Here is a 25,294-nt window from a genome sequence, read left to right on the forward strand (position 1 = left end):
ATCACTGAAGTTTCACTATCACTCCTAGTTGCAATTCGCTCTCCCAGCTTACGAGTGACTGTCACTAACACTCTGACCTTCAGTCAAAGTCAAAGTCAAAGTCACATTGCGACTGGCGGTTGGTAAGTCAGTAAGTCTTGGTGTCGAGCCCCATCTGGGGCTTTACACCAGATATATACTACTGTTTGAGAGTTACGGCCTTGTTTTTGTGGGATGCCCTCTTTAACGAGAGGACAGGTCTGTCTCTTGTATATGCTGCTGGCCCTTGCGAGCGCAGTCTTTCTCAGGTCCGAGTCTCTTGGTACTCGCGACCATATTTTACTGTCTCAGATTTGAAACTTCACTTTTCGTCGCCTCCTACGACTCGCAGGGTCACGGTGGAGGTATTCGACCCCTCCCACACACGGGTCTCATTATATAGTTGCAACACGGACCGCAAAGGAAACAGTATCTCTATTGTTGCGGAGACGTGTTTATCTCGTCGTTGCACGGCATGTGTGGACCACATAGAAAACACTCTCCTCCGCAGTCAGTAATACTGCGTCATCTAGCAACTAGTTGTAGCGTAGCTCACAGCGAACACAGTTATCATTGTTGCGTATTCGCGGGAACGTATCTATCGAGCCCTTGCCTAGAAACGCTTTGGCCGTCCACGTTACAATATATTCCTTCCATCCATTCTTAGGTCTTCCAGTGGTCTTTACCCTTCACGTTTTCCGACCACAATTTTATACTTATTTCGCATGCTCTCATGCATACTGCATACCCCGCCCATCTCGTACTCATTAGTTTGATCACCTTAATAATAATTGGCTAAGAATAAAAATTACGAAGCTTCTCAATGCATAGTTTCTTCCTTCTTATTAGTTCCAAATATTTTCGTCGACACCCTCAATATACGCTCAGTTCTATATGTACAATATAATTACCGCCGTAAATGCAACAATTTATTTGTAGTTCTTTGTCTTTCTTCTTTTACACTACATGTTTCGGCCGTAACTGGTCATCATCAGGTGTATTTTCACTTAAGTAGCTGTCACACTGCACGCAATTTAAAACTTAAAAACACCAGCTCTCTCAATTGTCATTTCTGCATTTCAATCGGTCCCGATATACCAGAATCTCTTTGCTGCTTTTGTCAGTTATGTTAAAAATCTCTGTTAATATACACTCGTCGATTTGATTTAGAATTTGAATTTAATATTTTAAATTTTTAAATCACAGGGATACCTGCTCTATGTCTACATGTGCTGCAGCGGCTACTTCTTGCTTTCAGCACCGTTCACGTATTATCTGTGATACACAAATATTCGTATTACTATCTTATGTTCTTACGTTGTTCTTATGTGTTTTATACTGTTATGTGAACTTACTCTGTGCAGGCTCCCTTTGTGCGTGCCTCTGCTTATCTTTATACGTGTACCTTTGCCGTCTAGTGTGTTGTGCGCTGTGTTTTTATGTTGTTGAGTGTAGGTGAGGAAGGGGAAGTAGGGAGGGGGGTACCGTTAGTCGGTATAGGTCTCCTGTATTGTTTGAAATATGGGATTGTATGTTTCTATGTGTGTGTCATTCATGTGCAGGCCTTTCTTACTTACTTTGTATATATGGTATTTCTCTAGTGTACTGAAATGTCTACCCTTCTTCCCGTTGTTACAACTTCCATTACTTCTGTTATTGTTCCCTATGCATGTCCCGTATTTAGTATGTGACTTGAGTACCCGGAATTGCTATCATTATTTCTAAGAACATAAGTTAGTAATACGAATATTTGTGTATTACAGATAATACGTGAACGGTGCTGAAAGCAAGAAGTAGACGCTGCAGCACATGTAGACATAGAGCAGGTATCCCTGTGATTTAAAAATTTAAAATATTAAATTCAAATTCTAAATCAAATCGACGAGTGTATATTAACAGAGATTTTTAACATAACTGACAAAAGCAGCAAAGAGATTCTGGTATATCGGGACCGATTGAAATGCAGAAATGACAATTGAGAGAGCTGGTGTTTTTAAGTTTTAAATTGCGTGCAGTGTGACAGCTACTTAAGTGAAAATACACCTGATGATGACCAGTTACGGCCGAANTGCCGGAACATGTAGTGTAAAAGAAGAAAGACAAAGAACTACAAATAAATTGTTGCATTTACGACGGTATTTATATTATACATATAGAAGTGTAGAGTGCAACAGGATGCTTAAATATAATATAGTATACGCCCAGTCTGGCATGTACTGTGTTCGCTCGCTTGGAAACCGGGATCATGGGTTCCAATCCCACTCAGGGTGTGGATGTTTAGTTTGTGTGTGTGCGTTTTTCTGTGTTTGTGTACAGGTAGAGGCCTTGCAACGAGCTGATCACCCGACCAAGGAGTCCTACCGAATGTGTAAGATCTAGAAAAACCGAAGTGAACGGAGTTCATGTAGGTAGGCCTAGGACCACTGGGGCCGTAGTGCCAAGAAAAAGAAAAAGAAAAAAATACGCCCAGCCCTCAATGTCAGAGTTTAAGTTTCATATCCATAAAAAAGAACAGGTAAAATTGCAGTATCGTAGGCTCATATTTATCATTACCTTTTGGCTAGGAGGTGTGAAGTCAAAAGTTTCTTAACTGAATGGCAGCAAGCAAACTCTGAATTTATTCTGCTTTTAAATTAAGTAGTATATTCAGAAGAAAATTAACAGCGTGAAGTTACTGCTGAAACATTGTTTTCTTGACTCTCAAGGACACAAGAATTTCGGAGAAGAACTTAACACTACTTGCTCTCCTGCACACACTTAAATACAGCGTGTACCAAAACGACTGGAGCTGTTTCAAGCGGCTGTTTCCCACACGGAGCGAAACATCAGATATTCAAGTTCTGTTCGCATGCGCAAACCCACACTCCCTCTCTCACTCTCCCGGCTCGTGACGTTACAAAGAGCAAATGGCGACTCTGGAGCAGAACGCGTTTTGCGTGCTGCAATTTGCGAAACATGAATCAGTTGTTTCCGTTCAGTGAGCCTTCCGGCGACAATTTCAGACTGATCCTCCATCTACCAACAACATTAGGTGTTGGTATCAGCAGTTTCAGATAAAGGGGTGCCTTTGTGAAGAGAAAAGTGCAGGGCGTCCGCTTGTGTCAGAAGAAAGTGTGGAAGAATGAGACAGCATTCTCTTCGTAGTCCAAAGGAATCTGTGTGCCACGCGAATCGTGAATTGGAAATGTAGACTCTAACTGTGTGGAGGGTGTTGCGAAGAATCCTGGAAATGAAGTCCACTCTTCAACACTTGCTAGGTTTCTTCAGTCATTTTGGTATATGTGTGCATATGACGAAACCAAGAGGAAAAGCACTGAACAGGCCGTATTAGAGGCAATACACTAGATTTGTATTTGTAAGGTGCATGGTTCGAATTTCAGCTGGGACACCGAATATCCTGACAGAGTTTATTTGGTTCTCCTCAGTCTCTTCTGGGAATTTCCGGGATACTAATTTGAATAGGCCATGGTCGATTCCTTCTACATCCTTCCCAATCCGTCATCCTTCGTGTTAACGCCATTTTGTCTCGATAGTGAAAGCTTGCTCAAATAGTTTACGAAAAGGAAAATGGAGTACTAATTACATAAATGGCTGATTAAGCAACTGCTATCAGCATAGACTGAGAGTCCTTTGTATTTTTTTTTTAATTCGCTTAGTGGGGGGTGGAGTCCAGCTGGGTCCACTCGGAACGGCGGCCACTGCTTGGCCTATTGTAGCCTGCCTCAGGTGATAATGATGATGGAGAATTTGGTGGAATGAAGATTGGCAGGGGAAACCGAAGTACTCGGAGAAAACCCGCCCCAGCGCCACTTTTCCATCACAAATTCCACTTGACCAGACCCGGGATCGAACCCGGGCCGCCGCGGTGGGAAGCCAGCGACTAACGCTTGAGCTATGGCGCGACCTGTTCCTTGCATTTTCCAGATATAGGCACAATATTTCCAATTTCCGTCACTTTTTTAATTTTCAGCACAGGCGTATTGACCAGTTTTCATTAATTTGTAAATATATTTATGACGAGTCAATTATTTATAAGTAATAATTTGATTTGTGAGCAATGAATAACGAATAACACACTAAGGATTAACCGGTCGTTATGAGAAACTAAACACAACACCGTAACTTAATTTGTCATGAGTCGAGGAAATCGTTCCACGTGTTTCAGAGGAGTAGCATATATCTCTGATGCAATTTGGGTCTACAGCCAGGAAAGTACATACACGCGCCCTGACTTAGTCGAAACGTTTCCAAGTTTTAATGAAGATCTCGCTGCAAGAATTTATACGAGCTAGTTACTGCGGGGCAAGGTCACCTTCCAACAGTCTACAGTCTACAGAATTGCTTACCTATGAAACTGGAGTTCTCGGCAATGCACCCCCGGATACAAGAACTTTCTGCGTATTCCACAACTTCCAAGTCAGTTCAGATAATAAAATTCTTACCCGTTTGAAATTTACAGAGAGACACATTTACTTTAATAGAGTAGTGTTTCCAGGCGGATTTTATATATTTTTTTATTATTGCTAGTGGGGTGGGACTAAGTCCCTTGTACTGCTGCCACTTCTGGCCTATTGCACCAGCCCCAGATGATAGGTGAGGGTGATTGTGGAGCAATTGGTGGAATGAAGATTGGCAGGGGAAACTGAAGTACTCGGAGAAAACCTGCCCCAGGGCCACTTTGTCCACCACAAATCCCACTTGACCAGTCATCGGGTTCGAACCCGGGCCGCCGCGGTGGGAAGCCAGCGACTAACCGCTTGAGCTATGGCGCGGCCTTGGATTTTATATTAACTCAGGAATTAGTGTCACCACCGCATGAGGCTTTTCTTGAAGTCCAGAGATTTTTACAACGAGGGACGTCCTATGAAGTCGGGCTATATTTCACCCTTTCACAAATACATATAAACCACTCTGCCACTAATTGATCGCAACATAAATACAGACTTGAATTAGTGTAAAATATAACATTAGCAATAATACATATTCCTATGTACTTGTCCAAATTATCCTTGTTTTTAACCGTTTAAATAGTGATCGATATACAGTGCGGTCGCATTTTATACCAATTTGAAATAGTGTGATACAAAAAAAGCATTAAAAAGTTCCATTTTATGCGCAAAGCTTGAAATAATGTGAATCCCAAAAAATTCGGCTCTACATTTCTTCCTATGACAAAACTTTTCTTGAATTATGTGAGTCTTCAGCAAAGTGTCCCTCGCATAAATGCGACCGCAATTGTATATATAGACTACTTACCATCTACTTCAACATTAAACGTACTCTGATTTCTTCCCCACAAAGTGAATATATAGGTTTTTCGCATTTTTATAACAACTAGTAGCAATTATTTCCCCAAACAGCATTAACAGCTGCATATTTGTAGTAAAGGTAAAGTGTGTTTAATGTGATGGACTCAATTTTTATATGTTATTTAATAGAATTTCAGGCTTTAAAGGGGATAATAGATACACAGCAGAGGTGTAAATATATTTATTAGCAAGCAATCTACAGATGACCCAAAAAGAATGTATACACATTCAACGTACAAACTATCTGTTTAAATAATTTATTCGTATATGTCCGTAGATAATCTCTATGACTCACTTTGCTTAGACCGAATAGAAAACATATTTTCCTCCAATTCTCCTATTGTTACTTGCTTATACGTTGCCGCAGAAACTCGTTTAATGAGTCGTTTCCTAACAATGGACGTCTCACTTGGCTCTACTATTCTGGCTTCAGGCGCCATGTCAAAATATTTACAATCGTGTTTGTCTCTATAGAAACTATAAATTACCTCGTAATGAATAATCAAGACAAAAATTGATAGCTTCCATATTTTGCTATATTTTTTTGATATCAAGATGATCGGTGCTCCACAGTATTAGCTTTTAGTAACTATATATATATATATACAGCTATCAATGAAAAATGTGGTATTATTTTCTCCCTGGTATTTGTTTCAATTAGGTTACAAATTCGTCGCTTTTCGGTCAACAATGCATTCACGAGCCATTCGATAAATTTCAAGCAGCGTTTTTTAGGTCTGAACTCTCGCTCGCTTCTCTTATCGAGAATCACGAAGAATTTTAACCAGAGTAAATTGTGACAGATTCTCAAACAGTTATAAATGACGAACTGTGAACCACTGAGCCGGGGTAGCGCAGTCGGTATGGCGACTGCCCACGGGTTGGACGACCGAGGAGTAGGATTTCGAGTCCTAGTAGGTAACATAAGGTAACGCGTCACAATATTAATACAGCAATTAGAGAATAATACACTCAAATACGACTCCTAGAGTCAAAACTTTTTAACTTGACTGTACAAGGAAGAATGCTCTTGAGACGACTACTCGCACTAAATGTAGACGAATGACTAATCACAACACCCCTCAACTTCCACGAATGGACCTGCCCATCCACGGCGCAGCTTTTCTTGGTCTGTCAGCTCTAAGTACTAGAGCTTTAATTAGTTAAGCACAGGGACAACTTTACTTTTACCTTAACTGCGAACCACTATACCTACATGAATTCTATATTAACTGCTACTACATATAATTAATTTGCTTTTGCTACAGTGTCGGCCTACAGAATTGATTTGAAGTCATGCCGCACGCAGGAAAGCCAAAATTCTCGTCACAGAGTTCTCTGTATGTCCGTCTACGAATTGTAATTACTTGAAACATATGCCAAAATATGTTCCAGGTTAATGTATAAATAATTTACACAGCAAAATTAAGAAGGCACGTGACAAAATATTTACATTCACGAAAATGGCAAATAAAATTGGAAGTGGTGTGATGTGGGCAAGTGGTAAACTTCCCCTCCTGTTGAAGAAAGTCGTCTTCTGGGTTTTGGCGCCGTGTCGTTTCGGAGGAACGTCAGCCAAAACGAAGAATACTGCTCTGTACGCGTCGTAAGCTCTGCTTCTATAGGCGTTATGCCGACCGGATACCGGGCACCATTCCTCACGGTTCCGTTACCGCTGTTCAGACAGTCCGTTGTTACGGGAACGCTCCTTATAGAATGCACCGGTAACGTGTTTCGTCTCATCCGTTGCTACTCAACGACAATTCGTTGCTACGATTTGTCGCTGTGTACGTTCCGAGAGTAGCGGTTGTCGCGGTGATGGACGTAAGGTAACGCGTCACACTATTAATAAGTCAAATACAAGTAAGAAATTTTGGACGTTTATGTTGTAATAATTACTTTACGAGCTTATACTTACAAGAAACTTACTCTTTGTTGAGTCCTGCGCGCGTGACTCCTCAAACTGTTTCCCATGAGAGTCTCAGTACTGAGTCAGTAGGATCCGTAACATTTTAGAGGTTTAGACTGTACTGGATTAGTAAAACTATTTAAATTTAGGTGACTAGAATCCTAGTAATTAATGCAGTTGAATTAACGACCGTGTGCTGTAATTATGAAGCCGTCCCGTCTCAGAGGAACATACGAGTAATTGTATAAAGCCTCGTTCTCTTAACGGGGCGCTGTCTGAGCCTGCAGTCAACTGGAAACACGTGCGTCTTATTGCGCAGAAGCTAAACGAAAGCTTACATTGAAACGCCAGTTCAGTTTTGCTAAATTTAAACTTCATAAATATTTCTTCCTTAGTGTATTCCTTGGGCGGAAAGAATAAATATAATACGTATGTGTGAATTGTTTATTTCAGCGAAATCGTTACATGAAGTTGTACAGAACAGAATACTTGTACTAGGAAGACACTTCTTCTGGAACCAATGCCAATACAATTTTCTTGTTTCTTTTATAGGATACTGTTGAATAATTTTTCTTGGGATTAGAAGAAAATGTTGAGGTTAGTCTATGGTGTAGGCGAGGTGCCTGAACCAGAGGCTTACAGCATATGAATTTTAATACATTATCAGAAAGAAATCCAGTCAGGCCTTACAAAGAACGCTGTCGAAAATACTTTCCGGTACACAAATCACATTACTGGTTGCCCTAAAATCTTGGAAGAAGTTTGCGAAATCATTGTAGCGGAACTGTGCTGTATTTTTACAAAGTCAGTGAGATACAGAACTGAAGAATTTTATAAACCCATTAAGGCAGATACGTAAGGAAAATTAAAAGAAAAGTGTATCGCTTGAAAGCGTATCTTGACGAAGGTAGTAGACGAACTGGAATTGAATGAAAAATAGAAGAAACAAAGAGCTTTATTTTCTGGGATATAATGTGGAGTAGTCTGTTGAAAGTGAACCGACTTTCTAAGAAAAATATCTCCTCCATCTTCAGGGGCGAAGAATAAGCCAAGCAAGAAACCAACGCGAAGCAGGTAGCAAATGTCGGTTGAATTTCAACGGACTACACTACGTTACATTTTCTGCGCTGTGAAAACCTCATATTTCCTGTGAAGGTAACAAAAATTTGGTTCAAGAATTTTCGGATATCTGAAAATCGTCTTCGAGTTTAGTGCAATTAAAATGATACGATATTTTTGCTTTTGTATTTTAAAACCTGCCATGAGGAGAAGAATCAGGAACATGCAATTATGATGATGGTTAGCTCCAAGCCCAACACTTAGGCACTGTAGCACTGACGAGATCAAATTATGTGGCGAGTAATGAAACACACAAGATAATTTAATTGAAACCCGAAAGTTAGCTTGTGTTAGCAAACGCGACGTTCTTGTTTCAGGATGCTGGGTACCAAATACAACTTTACTATTACTACTACTACTACTACTACTACTACTACTACTACTATAAGAATAATAATAATAATAATAACAATAATCACAAAAATAATAAATGTTTCCCATAAGCTTAAGCATATGTGCACAATACACAATTAATTATGCAAAGGAAAATATCTTTCAGGGAAACCGTGTTCCTTCTGAAACATCGGTTAGTTCACAAACAGTTTGAGTAGCGTTGGGCCACCTGATTCAAATGCTGGTCTTATATTAACACTTACATTAAAAATTAAGAAATCCCTAATTAAATTACTTCCTGTCAACGAAGACAGACATTATCCAGGACAGAGTGAGAGTTTCATTTTTCCCTCAGAATCTTTTGAAGAAGCAAAGCATCAACAGATCCCTCTCTCGAACTGAATATTCTTATTTTCAGAGATTTAGGTAATAATTTATTCTTCACGATGATGGTGATAAAAATAACTTACTACTAGTACCAACTCCACTAATTCTACTATTGTCGCTGCTAATAACAATATTAATAATAATAATAATAACAATAGCAACAACGATAACAATGCTAACAGTAATAGTACAGTAATAAACCACCCAAGAGAATGTTCACAAGATTGTAAAAGTAAACAGGTAAAGCAGTAAGAGGCCGTGAAGGCCCATAGGGTTGTGAGACGTCGAGGCTCCCACATTTTCTCTAGACAGTCGACCCACAGATGATGGTAAGTTTGTAAGCCTTACGCGCCGGCAGCCCTTCACTCCCAAGAAGATTCCCGGTATTCACTTTTATTAGAGGCTGAGTCGACCGCAGGGCCATAGTACAGTTTGAAGGATTAGATAATTTGAAAAATCCAATGATCTCATCGGAAATCGAACCCCTTACTTTCCGGCTTGTAGCTTAGAGCCTCAACCAACTACGCTATCGCGTGCTCCTAAAAGTATACTGTATACTCCTAGCAGCAAAATGAATTGTAATTGAAATAATGAAGTCTTCAATGAAATCTTCCATTATAATAATCAAATGAAATTCACATGCAGCGATTCGCTTTTAGGTTATGATTAGGGACCGGATGTTAATGCAGATGCCTATTTCTTTCTTGCAACCAGAAAGTATGCTCGTTTGGATGTATGAATTACTTCATTTCTTAAATTTTGGACATGGTTTGATGGTGCATATAAATGCATATTTTGCTTGTTTTATGAATAAACACCATATTTTGGAAGATATCTATTATACATATTTCCTTTTTAAAATGTTTATCATATATATATTTTTTAATTTTATGTTCAAATTTTCAATCATTGTAGTGTGTATACACTTTTTCTTTTCCTTATTAGGGCAACGACACACGGAGCGGTTGTGTCGACTTGGCGGCCGAGCCGGCCGCAGCCTTGTGACAAGACACACGATGCTGTACGCCGACTCGGCGGCCGCGTCAGAAACTGCTTAGAATGTATTCAATCTATGGAGCAAGTCTTCAAACCGCACGCTGCATCGCCTGCAGACGACAGACCGAGTCTGCCTCTTGTCGACGAGAACCGCCTTGTCTGTCTTATCCCATCTGATGCAATGGAACTACGCGCCGAGTCGGCGAAAACCGCTCCGTGTGTCATCGCCCTTAGAATATGTTGCATATTTGACTCAACATTTCGTCATGATTCATGTTTCTGATGCAGTACTCAGGACTGGACTTCCCCGATCCCTCTACTCGTAACTTGCCTCATCCGCGTACCATCAAAGGGGCCGCGAAGAGATTAGTCGGAAGCGTTCACATGTAGCCGCTATCAACGTAATACTATTCAACCGATAAGGGACTTCACTTGTTTATTTTCTAAGTCTTCATTACGCTACTTCATTTGAAGCTGGGCGCCATTCACATTAGTTGTAACTAGTCTGTAGTTAAGTTTGTTTAGCTTTCTGTAGTCACGCCGAAAGGGAATGTAAGTCAGAATACAAAATTACAGCTGTATCAGCGGGAGTTCGAAGTAGAGATGATAAGTACGGATAACGAAATTCTTTATTGCCGAGCGTGTGAGAAAACGGTTGTGAAAAACGCTTTAAAGTGCTTCAGCACTAATATACATAAAGAGAATATTAAAATTAAATCCACGAAAAGTGCTCCTGTTCAAAAATTGCTTGGTGAATTTTATAATAATAGTTCTTCACAGTTTTCCTTTGATTTATGCGAAGCCTTTTTAGCGGCAGATATTCTGCTGTTGAAACTAACCAATCCTACTCTGAGAAACTTCATATAGAAGTATACACAGTGCAAAGTGCCGGATGAATCTACTGTGCGCAAAAATTACGTGAAGCAGTGTTACGATTAGCATTAGAGATAAGATTCAAGATAATTTTGTGTGGGTATCAATCGACGAAACACAAGATTGTGAGGGACGGTTTATTGCAAATTGTATACTTGGATCCCTTAATAAGAATGAACAATCCACCCCATATCGTCTTGCGGTAGAGCAATTTGAAACCACAAATAGCTCCGCATTTTCCGAATTTTTTAACAATTCCATGAAATTTACTATGGCCGAATGACATTCAGTATGAGCGCGTATTGCTCTTTGTGACTGATGCCGCAAGTTATATGATGAAAGCGGGTACTGCTCTTAAAGTTATATTTCCAAATATGACACATTTGACTTGCTTTGTCCATGGGTGGCACCGTGTTGTAGAAACAATTCGTGCAAATTTTCCGCTTGTCGACAAGTTGGTGTTTTCTGTGAAGAAGGTATTTGTTAAAGCGACATACAGAAAAGAAGCCTTTAAGGCAGTAGCACCGAGCGTTCGCCAGAAAATCCGGCGTTTCAAAGGGACATATCACCTCCATCTACAGTTCTTTTTGCCGCCTGTTCTTCCTAGTACGTCTTACTCTTCGACCCTGAACATGAAAGTGATACGTTCCTTCGAAACGTTGGATTTCTTCAAACTACACCGTGACACAACCAAGTAGAATGTGCTTCACATAGCCCCCGCTGTGAGAATTTGATATCTGTCACAAATATGTATGCATTTTTAATAAATGCTTCAAATTTATAATGCAAAGGAGCACTGCATTAGAATAACAAAACAAGCACAATTTAAATCGTTTAAAGTAAATAAAGGCTTTCAAATGTTTCTTCCTAAACTGCAGTCCTGTTCTGGTGATTACGGTTCGTTCTGGAGTATGAAAGTTCGAAAATATGCTGATGATAACACTTCTTTTGTTCTATTATTTCAAAAACCGGATAACGGTAAACGAAAAAATTTACTAAATACAAAATCTGAGTTTTATATTTGCCTACAGCTTCTGTTCGAAACTTTATTCTTTGAATCTTGACGCAAATTCATCAGTAAACACAACCGATCTACGTTATAGTTTGAAATGGCTGGGTAATCTCTCGTAAAGGTCTCCAGTATCGAGGGTCATGGGAGTCCATCCAGCAGTTCTGAAGTTGTTCCACAAGAGCAGGCGGACTGGGGGAACTTAAGCGCTCCACAAGCGACTGAGGAGGTCGTGAAAGTACAGTAGTGCTACAGCTGATGTCAAATATCTTCATAAATCCTACTCATTAAATGGTCTTAATAATGTAGCGGAAATCACGAAAAGGCATGGGCTTTAGAGAAGTTATTAATTTTTGTTTCACTAAAAAAAGCATCTTTAGGATGCATTGAAGTTGGAGGCAACAGGTTATTCGGAAACTCTGGATCACAAAAGATCGCAGTACTGATAAATATCATTATTGTTTACCAACATATACACGTGAATTAACATTTTATTAGTAATGTAGTTACTGTTTATTAAAGGCCGTGTCATAGATCGGGCGGTTAGTCGCCGGCTTCCTACCACGGCGGCCCGGGTTCGAGAGGAAGTGAGGTCATGTGGGATTTGTGGTGGACAAAGTGGCATTGGGGTAGGATGTCTCCGAGTACTTCGGTTTCCCCTGCCAATTCTCATTCCACCGGCTGCTCCACACTCATCATCTATCATCCGGGGCTGGTACAATATGCCAAAACAGTTGCCGACGTACCGAGTGGACTCAAGTCCCGCCCCATCGCAAGAAATTAGAAAACTAAAATTACTGTTTGTTATCACATTAGTGACGTAGGGGCCACTGGTATGCAGCCGCACTATATAACTTCAAATTATTTTCTATAATGTTGTGTAATTTATACAATTTCGAAACAAAATATTTAAAATGAATGATTTAAACTCTAAGCTGATAAACAATTTCGATTATCCATATTTTTATTTACAGATAGTCAGTTTTCGGGAGAAAGTGTGAAAGTCTTTTTGTTCTGCATGTGAAGGTGGATTATGTTGCAAGAATAAGGACCCAAATTAAACTTGGCCGGCATTAATTTCAAACTTGTCAATGTTAAAGTATATTGAGATCCGTTACGAAGTTTAGAAGTTGAAGCTGACCAGATCTGTCTATTAGAGGTAGTCAAAAATTTCCTACATCTTTGTTCCAGAAATATTTTCTGCTCAAAAACTATTTTTTGGTCGGCGCGAGTTAGGCTTATGTCTGTATTTGAAAACAAATTCAAAGTGGTCATATCAAAAATGAAAACTGCTCAACATTTTTCGGCAACACTGTCTAATAAAAGATTATATACAATATGTTAAATGGTACTCAAATTTAAATAAGCGGGAAAGACGGATGCGGCCACTCATGTGAGCGTTCACTTTGTGCAAAATTAATTAAAATCGAGAAAAATATGTGAAATTGATATACAGGAAAATGGCCTGAGGCATAATTTCCGTGTATTCAGCTACACATACAAGTACGTCACGGATTAGAAGTTCAGCTTGTAGCGAATATCTGGAAAAAGAATAGTATTTATTGTAACTAATTAGATCTGCTCTACATTTGTACAAACATATCTTCCAAGAGATGGTTATTTATGCGCACAACTTCAAATAGGCTGCGACAACTTCTACATCTGTGCTGATTCCTCATTTACGTCAGTGATTCCCAGCCATTTTTACTTCATCTGTAGAGTTACCAGGGACCAGTACCCCATGTGTGTGTCACATTGCACAGTGATTCCCAGCCATTTTTACTTCATCTGTAGAGTTACCAGGGACCAGTACCCCATGTGTGTGTCACACTGCACAGTACAAATAGTAGACTACAATCAGATTAATATTACGCCTAAACCTGCTCATTTATAATATACAAAATAACGGGTTTATATAATAATAAAATAAAAGTAATTTCACCCACTTGAACATTTTCAATTAATTGCATACACTATTATTGCACACTGTGATTTTTATGTGCCATATGAGAGCAAGAAGATGGGAAACAGACTGTAACAATGACTGCACTTAATATGTAGCATGTAGCCGCGGTATAACTTATGAAATTAAATTACGTGATGATTATCAAATGAAATGCACGTGAACTTCTGATCAAAATTCGTAAGTTAACTTTTGTATGGGACAACATGATCCTGTTGTAGAATATTTGCTTATATAACAGAAAGAGAACAATCGTAGTTGATTTGTTGTAATTAGGTTGTACAGAACGTTAGTACAATTCAGAATGGACTATTTAGGTCCCGAAACTAAATAGAGAAGTCACTAAATGTAAAGAAAATATACTCTTATACCTGCTGCCTTAAGAGTACAACGTAATGCTAACTAGAATTTGTGGGCTACGAGTTGTTACATAATGACGAACACAGAATTGGATTCACGGTACGTAATGTCAGTAGCTGAAACAGCATCACAGAATAGGCATATATCAAGTAATCAATTATATATTTTGCAAGGGAATTACAAAACAAATGGCTACTGGCAAGACACTGTTTTTTGCTTTACACGGTTTCGTTCATGGCGATTATCATACAGAAATAAATGAACAAAGCAAATGATTATTATATCCGTAAGCGGTATTACAAAGAGACGAATAATGTTTCGGTTACAAATAATGTACACCGACAGAGGCACCTGTGCAGTACGTAGTTTAAATTAATTTTATATGCTAAAGCAGTGTAAATTCACAATGAAAATAAACCTTTGCCAAAAACGACAAAAATGTGTTTGGAATCTAAAAGTTTTAATTTGTGCAAATTGAGTGTGTTCCACTGGGGCAATTAGGTGTGCAAATGTTACTTAACCATTACACTACTAACGCCAGTTCTAAAGGTTAATGAAGAGATATAAGTAAAGTCTTTGGAGCTCGAATGTTTATCACTACCATCAGAAAATCTCGCCCCTGAGCACAGCTAAATTTAGTTCAAATTATCATGCCGTAAGTATGTAGTTCTGCTTTTATGTTTGCACGTCATTAACGTCCAAATTCTTAATAGTTACAATATCCACTTTATGCAACGCAACATAGCATTTGTCTAAATACACTTCAAACAATATTAGCAACGCCATTTGTGATCAGAAGACCCTGAGGTACTTTAACCTTCTCGTGCACCTACATCGCATATGTTGGCTCAGGATAACTCCCGTGCCTACCAGGCACACGTCAAACACCTGACTAAATACCGTGGTTTGTGTCCGATTACTTGCACATAATATGCTATTTGAAAACTGATTTATGTTTTGAAATGAAGGACTTATGAAATTAAACCCGATATCCTCAGTTGCAAGGTATATTTTTCTTATATAAACCAATCTTTGACTGTCCTGTGTAGGGCCCACCGATTGCTTAATCAGAATTTAACGTTATTATTTAATTAATTAATTTTCTCTGTTTGTGCCTTTCTTCTTCAGGCTACTGGTAGAACCACGTTTGAAGAACTATGCCATTTTCCACATTTATATCAAGAAATCATGTTATCTTATCATACGTAGATACCCTTCTGTTCCCGTTTCTCAGTTGAGCCTTGTATTTCATGCTTTCAGAAGAGCCCAGAATAGGAATACTGTACTAACATACGTGTACAGTGTGGATCACAAAACACTTCACCAGTTAAATGGTTTAAAGTGAGAAATTCTGGAGCTTACCTTTGTTTCGGTGTCTTGATTACTCCACGTTCTGAGAGGAACGACTTGGGCAGCGACAGGGATCTTTGCTGGGAGTCCAGCATCATTTTGTTCCGGGCTTCTTCCACCTCTGCTGGAGCGCTTCCAGGTCGAGGTTCCAGCGTCGACTTCTTACGGTCACGAATTGGTGACTTAGTCATCAACATTATTGTCGATGAGGCGTCTTCTAAAGGCGTAGAAGTTCCGGAACTTTTCTGTGTTCTGGGACTCTTCGTGACGGTCCTGTCAGACGTCGTCACCCATACGTCACTGGATGATGAAGATGACGAGGAGGTGCCTCCAACAGCGGAAGGTGACCTACTATTCACAACACTAGCCACAATCGGAGACACTTTACGTTCCTTTGGAACACATAACGGTCGCTCAAAACCGTCTTCTGCCAGATCCATCAAAGGAGACACAACAATTGAACTTCCACTTGACTGACGGTGACATAAACCAATTCCCATGCCAAAACCCGTATCCCTCCTATACTGGCCGGCGTCCCTGTCTATGGAGGAGTTAACACATGATGAGGTATCTAAACCGGCTTTAATTCTTTCAGAATTTGTACCGAAATTTGCAGGACGTCTAGGTATATGTGAATACTGACACGGTTGCCCACTGTTCCTCCTCTTCGGTTTCTTGTCCTCCACGTCTGGGGGAATCGGTTTCCTATCGGAAGAACTGCTGATACCGTTGAGGCCACTTTGATTTTTCCTGGGCATAGTGAGATCATATTCATCCACTCGATCTAATGATGCGGGAGATGATCTCGTGGATTGTCCACTCCCACGGGACCCATCACCTCGCTTACTTTTTTCGTCATTGTCGTAGTTTCGCCTGGATTCGTTCCTACCGCGTTGATTCTGAGTCGGCGCGGTAGTAGGGTAGCTATGCGATAGCCGCATGTTACTGGCAGCAGATGGCGCTGTGGGTAGTTTGGCTCCAGAGGATGGAGAAGGTGTCGAGGATTTGCTATGGCTAGAGGGAGGGTACAGACAGTCGCGATTAGCACAATGAGGCCAGAAGTCGCATGTATCCGGAGTGCATGGGTTGAGATCCGGACAGAAGACGTGACCTGAAGACGTGGTGGGTGTAGTGATTCCACGCTGTAGGACTCTCTGTCGCTGTTGTGATTGCTGCTGCTTGCCCTTGTTTCGAGACACGAAGAAGATGTTAAATCCTGGCTCCGGTTCTTTGTTGACGCGGCGCTCCGTCTCGTGTTCGGCGTGGTATCGCGCCTGTAGGAGTGCCCGGGCGGCTGCGCGACTCCGCGTCCCGTGCAAGTAGTCCGTGACGGCTCGAGCCTCGTCCTCCCAGCGCACTCCATCGTCGTATCGGCTCTCTTCCGACTGCGCCTTTCCTGCAACGCCACAGCGCAGAAAGAAAACTGAATAGCACAAAGGTGAAACTGCAATTCATTGTTCTGCACATCTCAATCTGAAGTATAATATTGATATATAAAAGGTAAAGCTATCGCTGTAAGGGGCCGTGGAGGCCCATAGGGTCGTGCGATGTTGAAGCTCCCACATTTTCTAGACAATCGGCTCACTGATGGCGGTAAGGTTGTCGGCCTTACGCGCCGGCCGCCCTTTACCACCCCCACCCTCCGAAGAATATTCCTAGTACTCATTTCTGTAAGAGGCTGAGTCGACCCCAGGGCCATAGTACGGCTAGAAGGATTAAGTGAATAGAAAAATCCAATGACCTCATAGGGAATCAAACCCGCAACCTTCCGGCTTGTAGCATAGTGCTTCAACAAACTACGCTACCGCGTGCCCCCATATTCATATATAGATGGTATTAAAAGCCAATAAAATAGAACCCATGCAATTGTTTGAATTGTATGAATATTTTTTTTTGTTAATTTACAATCTACTTGACCACTGTAAGTAATAAGTAAATGCGATGGGTGTATGTATGAATATGGCACACAAATTCTCGTGCCCAGAAAACAAGCGAAGAAATAAGTATAAGTGAGATATATAACTTAACAAAAGAGTTTAATTCGCGAAATCGAATTATGAAAAGAATAAGGCATGAAACGAATACATCAAGCGGTTTATGCATTTCTGTCTTCTTTCTTTCTTTCTCCTTGGCACTACAGCCCCAGTGGGCCTAGGCCTACCTCCGTGAACTTCTCCGTTCACTTCGGTTTTTCTAGATCTAACACATTCGGTAGGACTCCTTGGGCGGGTGATCAGATCGTCGCAAGGCCTCTACCTATACACAAACACAGAAAAACGCATACACACAAAGTAAACATCCATGCCCTGTGTGGGATTCGAACCCACGATCACGGTTTAGAAGCAAACGAAGACAGTACATGCCTTAGACCCTTCGGCTACCGTGACCGGCTCTGTCTTCTTCTTAAGGTTCTAAATTAGCGATTCTTTTATTTTTGTTTTCTAATGAAAAAATAAAGGATTCCGATAGTGCATGAAGAGATGCGACTATGTTATACTTTCGTATCTAGTAACACTTTGAGGCAAATTACAGTTCCTTATTTTCATTTAGAGAATCCTAAGCGCAAAAGCAAGGTATCCTCAGAAGGAAGTGTTTCCGTTCTTCATGGGTAACGGGACGCTGTACTATGCAGTCTAGATACTGATAGCGTCCTTAAATAACAAGCTCAAATAAAGTGAAATAAAAAATAAAAATTTAATCGAATAACATGGAATTAATTAATTAATTAATTCATCAATGGCTCTACAGCCCTTTGTTAAGCTCTGACTTGCTTTTTAATTTCGTGATTTTTTTTTTCACAGACGGTAGGACTTCTTGAACGGGTGATCAGCCCGTCGCAAGGCCGCTACCTACACATTGACACAGAATAAACTCACACAGACATCCATGTCTTGAGTGGGATTCTAACCCACGATCACTGCGTTTGAGCGAGGGAAGACAGTTCATATCTTAGAGCGTGCAGCAACTTTGATCAGCGGATAATCTGGAATACCGATTAAAACGACCACCTAAATACATTTTAAACCTTTAAATAAATGTGTAATACGTGTACGTTAAACGTGAACTGTTGAGAAGACAATTTTGTTCGATATATTCTTTCGATAAGTTACATATTCTGCCTGTCTTTCCTAAAGAATAACATGTTTATAATATTGTAAGACCTATTTCACTTCAGTCTATGTTGTAAGCAAATGACATGATAACGAAGCGCGGTTTTCATTTGGTATATGCATTTTGTTACTCATTTATTTACCATTCTTAAAATTCATCATAATAACAAATTATGTGGCTGAAAGAACATTATTTCATACCCTTAATAACAACTTCACATATTGGAAATTACTGGTATTTCTTAATAATAATTTTAATCTGGTCTCACACTTGTAATCAAGTTCACCAGACATTTCCGTATACAACGAAGGAATGCAATTAAATTACTAATTATTAACGCTTAATGTAACTGAAGTCTATGTGAATCTGCAGCAGTATGCTATATTTGTGCCAAGGAATTTAACTTACAGATAACATCCTATTCGAGTTAGGTTAGAGGTGAGCGGCCTCCGTAGTCTAGAGGTAACGTTCCCACCTCATGACTCGTGGTACGCGGGTTCAAATACCCGGCGGAGATCGTCGAATTTTTAAGGGCGGAAAAATTCAAGGAACAAGTCCTCCAGGAGGGACTTTAAGCTGTGTGTCCCGTGTCGTAACTTTACGGCACGTAAAAGAACCTCATATCACCAAAGGGGATCACTGAGCCAAATTCCAGGACGTTTCCCGCCCAACAATAGTCTCTAAGGCCTCTGATAGATGGGGGAAGCATTATAGACACCGCTAAGCAAGTGGCCGAACTCGCTTGCTCGGCGGGACTGATGGTACGCACCATTTATCGGTAGGGGAAAGAGACTGGTAGAATATCATAGAGGGAAGCACAATAGACCAAACTGGTCGCGGTGCATGGGGAAACCCACCCTCTCTAAATAACTAACTAACTAACTAGGTTAGAGGTGTCATCACTTACTGTTGTGTATGAGGGGGCGTCTTGGTCGTTCGGCCGGCTCAGCACCGATCTTAACGACCACACGATGGGGCTCCGGGGGCTGTTGCTGTTGCTGTTGGAAGTAGTGGTGCGGGTGTTGTTTCACCTGCAGGTACTGGCCGTCTGTGTGGCTGTGGCTGCCAGGCGATAGCGCTCCGGGAGACTTAGTTTCCGGCAACTGCAAACTTCGGGACCGACGTACCCGGTTCCGGCCGTCCCACGTATGATAGCCGTGAGGAGCAGGTTCCGGCATACGAAGCAGAGACTGCTGCACTTGCTGCTGCTGCTGCTGCTTCGCAGTGGAGTGGCTCGCCGACCGCCTGAAAGCCTGCGACGATCCCGTCCGTCCCGTGCAGCTACTTGAGGAAGATGAAGAAGACGAAGAGGAATTGTTCGAAACAAGTTTCTTGTTACTCCCTTCCGAACCCGGCGACCTCCTTAGCGGATGTGTGCGGTGGTCCGATCTCTGATTTTGGTGATGTAGCCGGATGCTGTCCTTATGACGTAGAGATGATGGCGACACTTTTTCTCCATTGACAAGAGCCCGCTCTTTTGGTTGGAGTCCAGAGACGGCTGCAGAAGTATCAGGCGAAGCGTTAATTACAGTAATAGATGAGAACGCACTGAGATTCAAGGAGGATTCCCGGTTTTCCTCTTCATCACCGTCCTCATATCCGCCAACAGAGGAATCAGTCTCAGACAGCCGAGGCATGGCAGCGCGCGCGTTGATGTTGCTGTCCAGACTTCGGAACCCAAAGGAAGAGGACGAAGAAGACGATGAGTCATACTTTTGGAACTGCGACCTGCGAGTTCCGCTTCCTGTCGTATCTTCTAAGGACTTCGTTTGCGGGATTCGCAGCGTCTGACTTTGAGGTGTGCCGACTGGAGACGGTGTGAGCCGACGCGCTCTCAGAGAACCGGGAGGTGCTGCTGTGCGTGGAGACGGAAGCGTGCTCCAGTTTATCGGTGGGGGTGGCGACGGCGGCGGGCTTACAATGTCGCTGTCCACTATGGCATTTGAGCGGGGTAAGAAGGGAGGTTTACCGCTACTGACTCGAAGACGAGGTGCTGTTTGATATCTACGACTTGGGTCCTGGAATGCCGGCGGGGGAGATATGATAGGAGTTACTGATGGTGGCGACATTGGATCACCCGGTAGGCTATGATCTTGAGGGGACGGCGATGTACTGCGGCTAGTAATGCGGTGCTCAAACTCGCGTCCTTTGGTGATTCCAATTGGGAGCGGTAAAAAAGCAGGTCGCTGTTGTTCCTCCAACTTGAGGGGTTCTGGGAATTTTCCTGGCTCACTGTTGCTGCAGTGGTAGTCTGCGAGCTTGATGCCAGGACGTCGCGAGGGCAGCGTACCCCCTACAGATTCAAGAGGCACCGTGGTGGGGGCTGGAGGTAAAATCCCGTAATTCGCTCGACGGTTCTCGTCCAGCGAGCGTTGCTGGACCTGTACCCAGCCCGAGCGACCGAGGTAGACTCCATCCACTTCGCGGTCGCACCATCGAACCGGCGATAGCTCGCGGCTACAGCTACCATTGTTGGTACCGCGGTCAACCGACGATAAGCTACTCGCAATGAAGAGCGCGGTGGGACCGGCGTCACGACGACGAGATGGCGGTAACGACGCGTAGTTGGCGCTGCGTGTCTGCGACGTGCCGTTGTTGCCCGCATATTTGACCTGTAGCGTGGGGATGGAGCTTATATGGCCCACGACGCTGCTTCGGGACGAGGGCCGCGAAGTGTAGGAGGACGTGGTGGTCAATGTCTCCCAAGGCTCCGATGTGCTGCGCAGGTGCAGGATGGACACATTGGGGCCCCTGTCAGCAGAAACAACTCATTGAACTAAAATTATAATTGGATTCATGTAACAGATATGCTAAGTAAGGTCTCAAATAATTGTGTTTATCCCTACTGAAAAAAGAAGAAGCAGAAAGAAACATCACTTCAGTTTAACAGTAGATGGGTGGGGGGGGAATGGGAGCAGTTTATTTCTGATCCATATATTGTATCTATAAATGAAGATTTCAAATACAATAGCGATTAACTGCGGCAGTTGTAATCCAGAGATATCGTGGGTTTTCTCAGTCCGTTTCTTCGATAGCTCGGATATGAACTTAATTAGAACACGATTAATTATTTTTGCAGATTTATAAATTCGTCGTGCTAAAATATCACATTCGAAGATATAAACATCAGAATTTGAGAGAGCGTTGACAAATAAATAACAGACAAGTCAAGTAACCTAAAGTCAGCTTCAGCTCTTAAGTCAACTCACACAATTTTCTTTGAAGTAAAATAAAAAGTTCTTATTTGTCACTTTAACACAACCAACATACAGTGTGTTCCTTGCACACTGCCTCTGCTTCTGCTGCGCACTCTGAGAGCGCAGGCGCAGAAGCCTTCAAGCCGAGCCGAAAGAAAGGAGCACTCTCAGTCGTTACTGTAATGCCCTGTTTCTGAGACCAAACGCTGCAGATACCGCTGAATTCGGTTCAGACCAATTTTAAGATTTATTATAATATTGTGACATGGTTTCACGGTCTGTTGCGAGGCAACGGCTGGGTAAACACGATTCCGCGACAACGGATGGCCACGCACTAATCATAGACATTGCTGGAAACGATGTTTCGTTCAAGCCCCGCGTCAAGACTATATAACCAATACCACACCACCATTTAGGGGCAGTTGACAGCCAGTGATAGCGAGTGTAGCCAATAGCAGTCAGTTTATTTCTGGTGTTTTATTTGTCGATGTAATTTGCACTCTCTTAATTTTTTTATTTCCTTTACTGACAATCAGACTGTACAATCTGTAAGTCAATGTGCCGATTGGTGTACAATTTAATAACTATTTATTGTACACTCTTCTGGCGTGTGAGGAATAAACATCCAGTGATGTTTTCCTCAGTTCGTTAGATCTGGTGGCCAAATTCTTTTGAGTCTTCGATTTTCATGAGGTTGAAGTAGTGGTTGAAGAAGTGGGTTGGAGTGAGTTTCTACCTTATTGAAGTACTTGGTGCTGATTTCTCGGATGACTTCTGTTACAGAAGAAGTTTTCAGATCTGTATGTAGGGTGTGGTTAGATACATACCCTGGTACGTTCGTGATGGATCGGAGTATTTTGGACTGGGCACGCTGTATAATGGCGATGTTGGATTTGCTGGCGCAGCCCCAGTGCTCTATGCCTATGCCCATATAGGCTTGATGACTGTTTTGTAGATTAGTAACTTGTTTTCGATGGAGAGGTGGCATTTTGTTCCTATGAGCCAGTTGAGTTCTTTGGTTTTTTGGTCCATCTGTTTTCTTTTCTTGATTATGTGTTGTCTCCAGTTTAGTTTCTTGTCAAAGGTTAATCCTAGGTATTTGACTTGTTCTTTTGTTTGTATGTTGATGTGATTTATTTTTGCACTGGGGGGCAGTGCCTTTACGGAGGGTGAAAGTTGTTTGTGTGGACTTTGATTCGTTTACCTTGATTTTCCATTTGTTTAGCCATGCTTCTATGAGGATTGGATGATCCTGTAGATGTGGGGAAGCTGTGATTGGATTGCCGTGGGTAGCGAAGATAGCAGTGTCATCTGCAAAAGTTCCTATTATCGTTTTTGCTGTTGTGGGTAGATCACGTGTGTAGAGAGTGTATAACAGTGGGCTTAGTAAGCTTCCTTGGGGCACCGCTGAGTGGATTGGTAGGCGGTTGGCTATTTCCTCATTTATTTTGACTACTAAAAAATCTTTGGCTTAAATATGACATTAGTAGGTTGTAATAATTGTTGGGAAAATTCTTTTTATTTTGTAAAGTAAGCCAGTATGCCAGACTCTATCAAAAGCCTGGGCTACATCTAAAAATGCTACTGTGCAGAATTGCTTGTTATTTAGCGCGTTTGTTATGGCATTTGCTATGCGATGGCTTTGTTGGATGGTTCAGTGGGCTCGTCGAAAATCAAACTGGTGGTTTGGTATCCGTGTTCGTGGGCTAGATTCTTGGTTTATTTTGTTCAGTATTAGTTTTTCGAGGACTTTTGAAATTGTGGGTAGTAGGCTTATCGGTCGGTAGGACGTGACAACGGTTGGATTTTGGCCTGGTTTCAAGATCATTATGATTTGGGTGATTCTCCTAATTTGAGCAGACATCTTTTCGCTTTACACATAATACGTGCCAGCGAGAATAGAAAGATTAAGAAAATGCTTAATACTAAACTAGAAGGAAATAGGAGAGCGGGAAGACCAAGATTAAGATGGGAAAAATGTGTGGCAGGACATAAGAATTTTGGGTGTAAAGAACTGGAGGAATGTAGCATCGAATGGAGAAGAATGGCGAGCAATCCTGAGGAAGACCAGGGCTCACAAAGGGCTGTCGTGCCAGTGATGATGATGATGATGATGATGATGATTTTTTCGCTTGAAAATCTGATACAAATTATTTTATATACTCTAGACCGCCAACATCCTTCAGTGTATAAAATAGATGGTACGTTGAAATACTTTCCTTATTTCGTTTTGCGAAACCCAGATTCTATGTGGCGGTAAGTTCGTTGTGGACATGCAGAAGGAAGGGAATGCATAGACCCTCTTCAGATTCAGTACTGAAAGGGCAAATGCAGCAGACTTTCTTTCTACTCTTTCACAAGATATATTCCTGTTTACATGCCTCCCATGAGCTCCTACCTCAGCGGACTCTGGGGAAATGTACGAGAAACAGACAAATGAAAAGAAGGCTCTTCCTGTTTTCCATATTGTCGATGTGAGCAAAACACGCCGAACTCCTCCGATTGGTCTTAATGTCGACGCTTTTGACATGTTTTATCGAGCTTTACGTTATTGGTCTTTGCCGTTGCACCAACTGTCCTGATATTTAATGAGTCCTTTAGGCTATCTCGTCGGATTCCGGTTTAGTATCTTGAAACAGGCCACATCTATTCCTCTAAAATGCCTCAAAGTCCACCGAGCTTACTGACACATCGCTTTCTACACAAGACAGGTATTTAGTTGATGTAGAGCTATTAAATACTTATCAATTACCCGAAACACGCTGGCTTCAGGTAGAGTATATCAGAAAGCTCTAGTTTTAAATGCTTTATCAATATACTTGTATTACATATACCAATTTTGAAATAAAAAATTTACAGCTTAGTTGTCATAATAGTGTAAGAGGTCTGGCGTGCATGTCGAAAAAAGACATGGGCACGAAGTGTGACATGAAATTTCGTGCATCTCGTCTCAAGATTTTATCTTTGAACCTAGCAAGTATCTATGGCCCTGTGGTCGAATCAGCCTCTAACAGAAAGGAGTACCAGGAATATTCCTGGAGGTAAAGGGCGGCCGAGCCGGTCACGGTAGCCGAGCGGTCTAAGCCATGTACTGTCTTTGCTCGTTTGGAAACCTGGATGGTGGGTTCGAATCCCACTCAGGGTATGGATGTTTAGTTTGTGTGTGCGCGTTTTTCTGTGTTTGTGTACAGGTAGAGGCCTTGCGACGAGCTGATCACCCGCCCAAGGCGTCCTACCGAATGTGTAAGATCTAGACAAACCGAAGTGAACGGAGAAGTTCATGGAGGTAGGCCTAGGCCCACTGGGGCTGTAGTGCCAAGGAAAAAGAAAAAGGGCGGCCGGCACGTAAGGCCGACAATC

At 41.7% G+C, this 25,294-nt stretch overlaps 1 protein-coding gene across 3 annotated transcripts in view; it reads right to left on the bottom strand.

Moving 5' to 3' along the window:
- The window catches only part of LOC111873950, a gene marked incomplete at its 3' end in the record, with an annotated part of 781,441 nt that overhangs the window by 307,972 nt on the left and 448,175 nt on the right, over positions 1 to 25,294 (bottom strand). For all 3 annotated transcript variants that reach the window (XM_033755285.1, XM_023869061.2, XM_033755286.1), the window contains 2 exon segments: positions 15,639 to 17,022; positions 19,645 to 21,488. In XM_033755285.1, coding sequence (XP_033611176.1) covers positions 15,639 to 17,022; positions 19,645 to 21,488 — 3,228 coding nt within the window.

The sequence above is a fragment of the Cryptotermes secundus genome, unplaced genomic scaffold (assembly GCF_002891405.2).
Source record: "Cryptotermes secundus unplaced genomic scaffold, Csec_1.0 scaffold777, whole genome shotgun sequence".
Taxonomy (NCBI): domain Eukaryota; kingdom Metazoa; phylum Arthropoda; class Insecta; order Blattodea; family Kalotermitidae; genus Cryptotermes; species Cryptotermes secundus.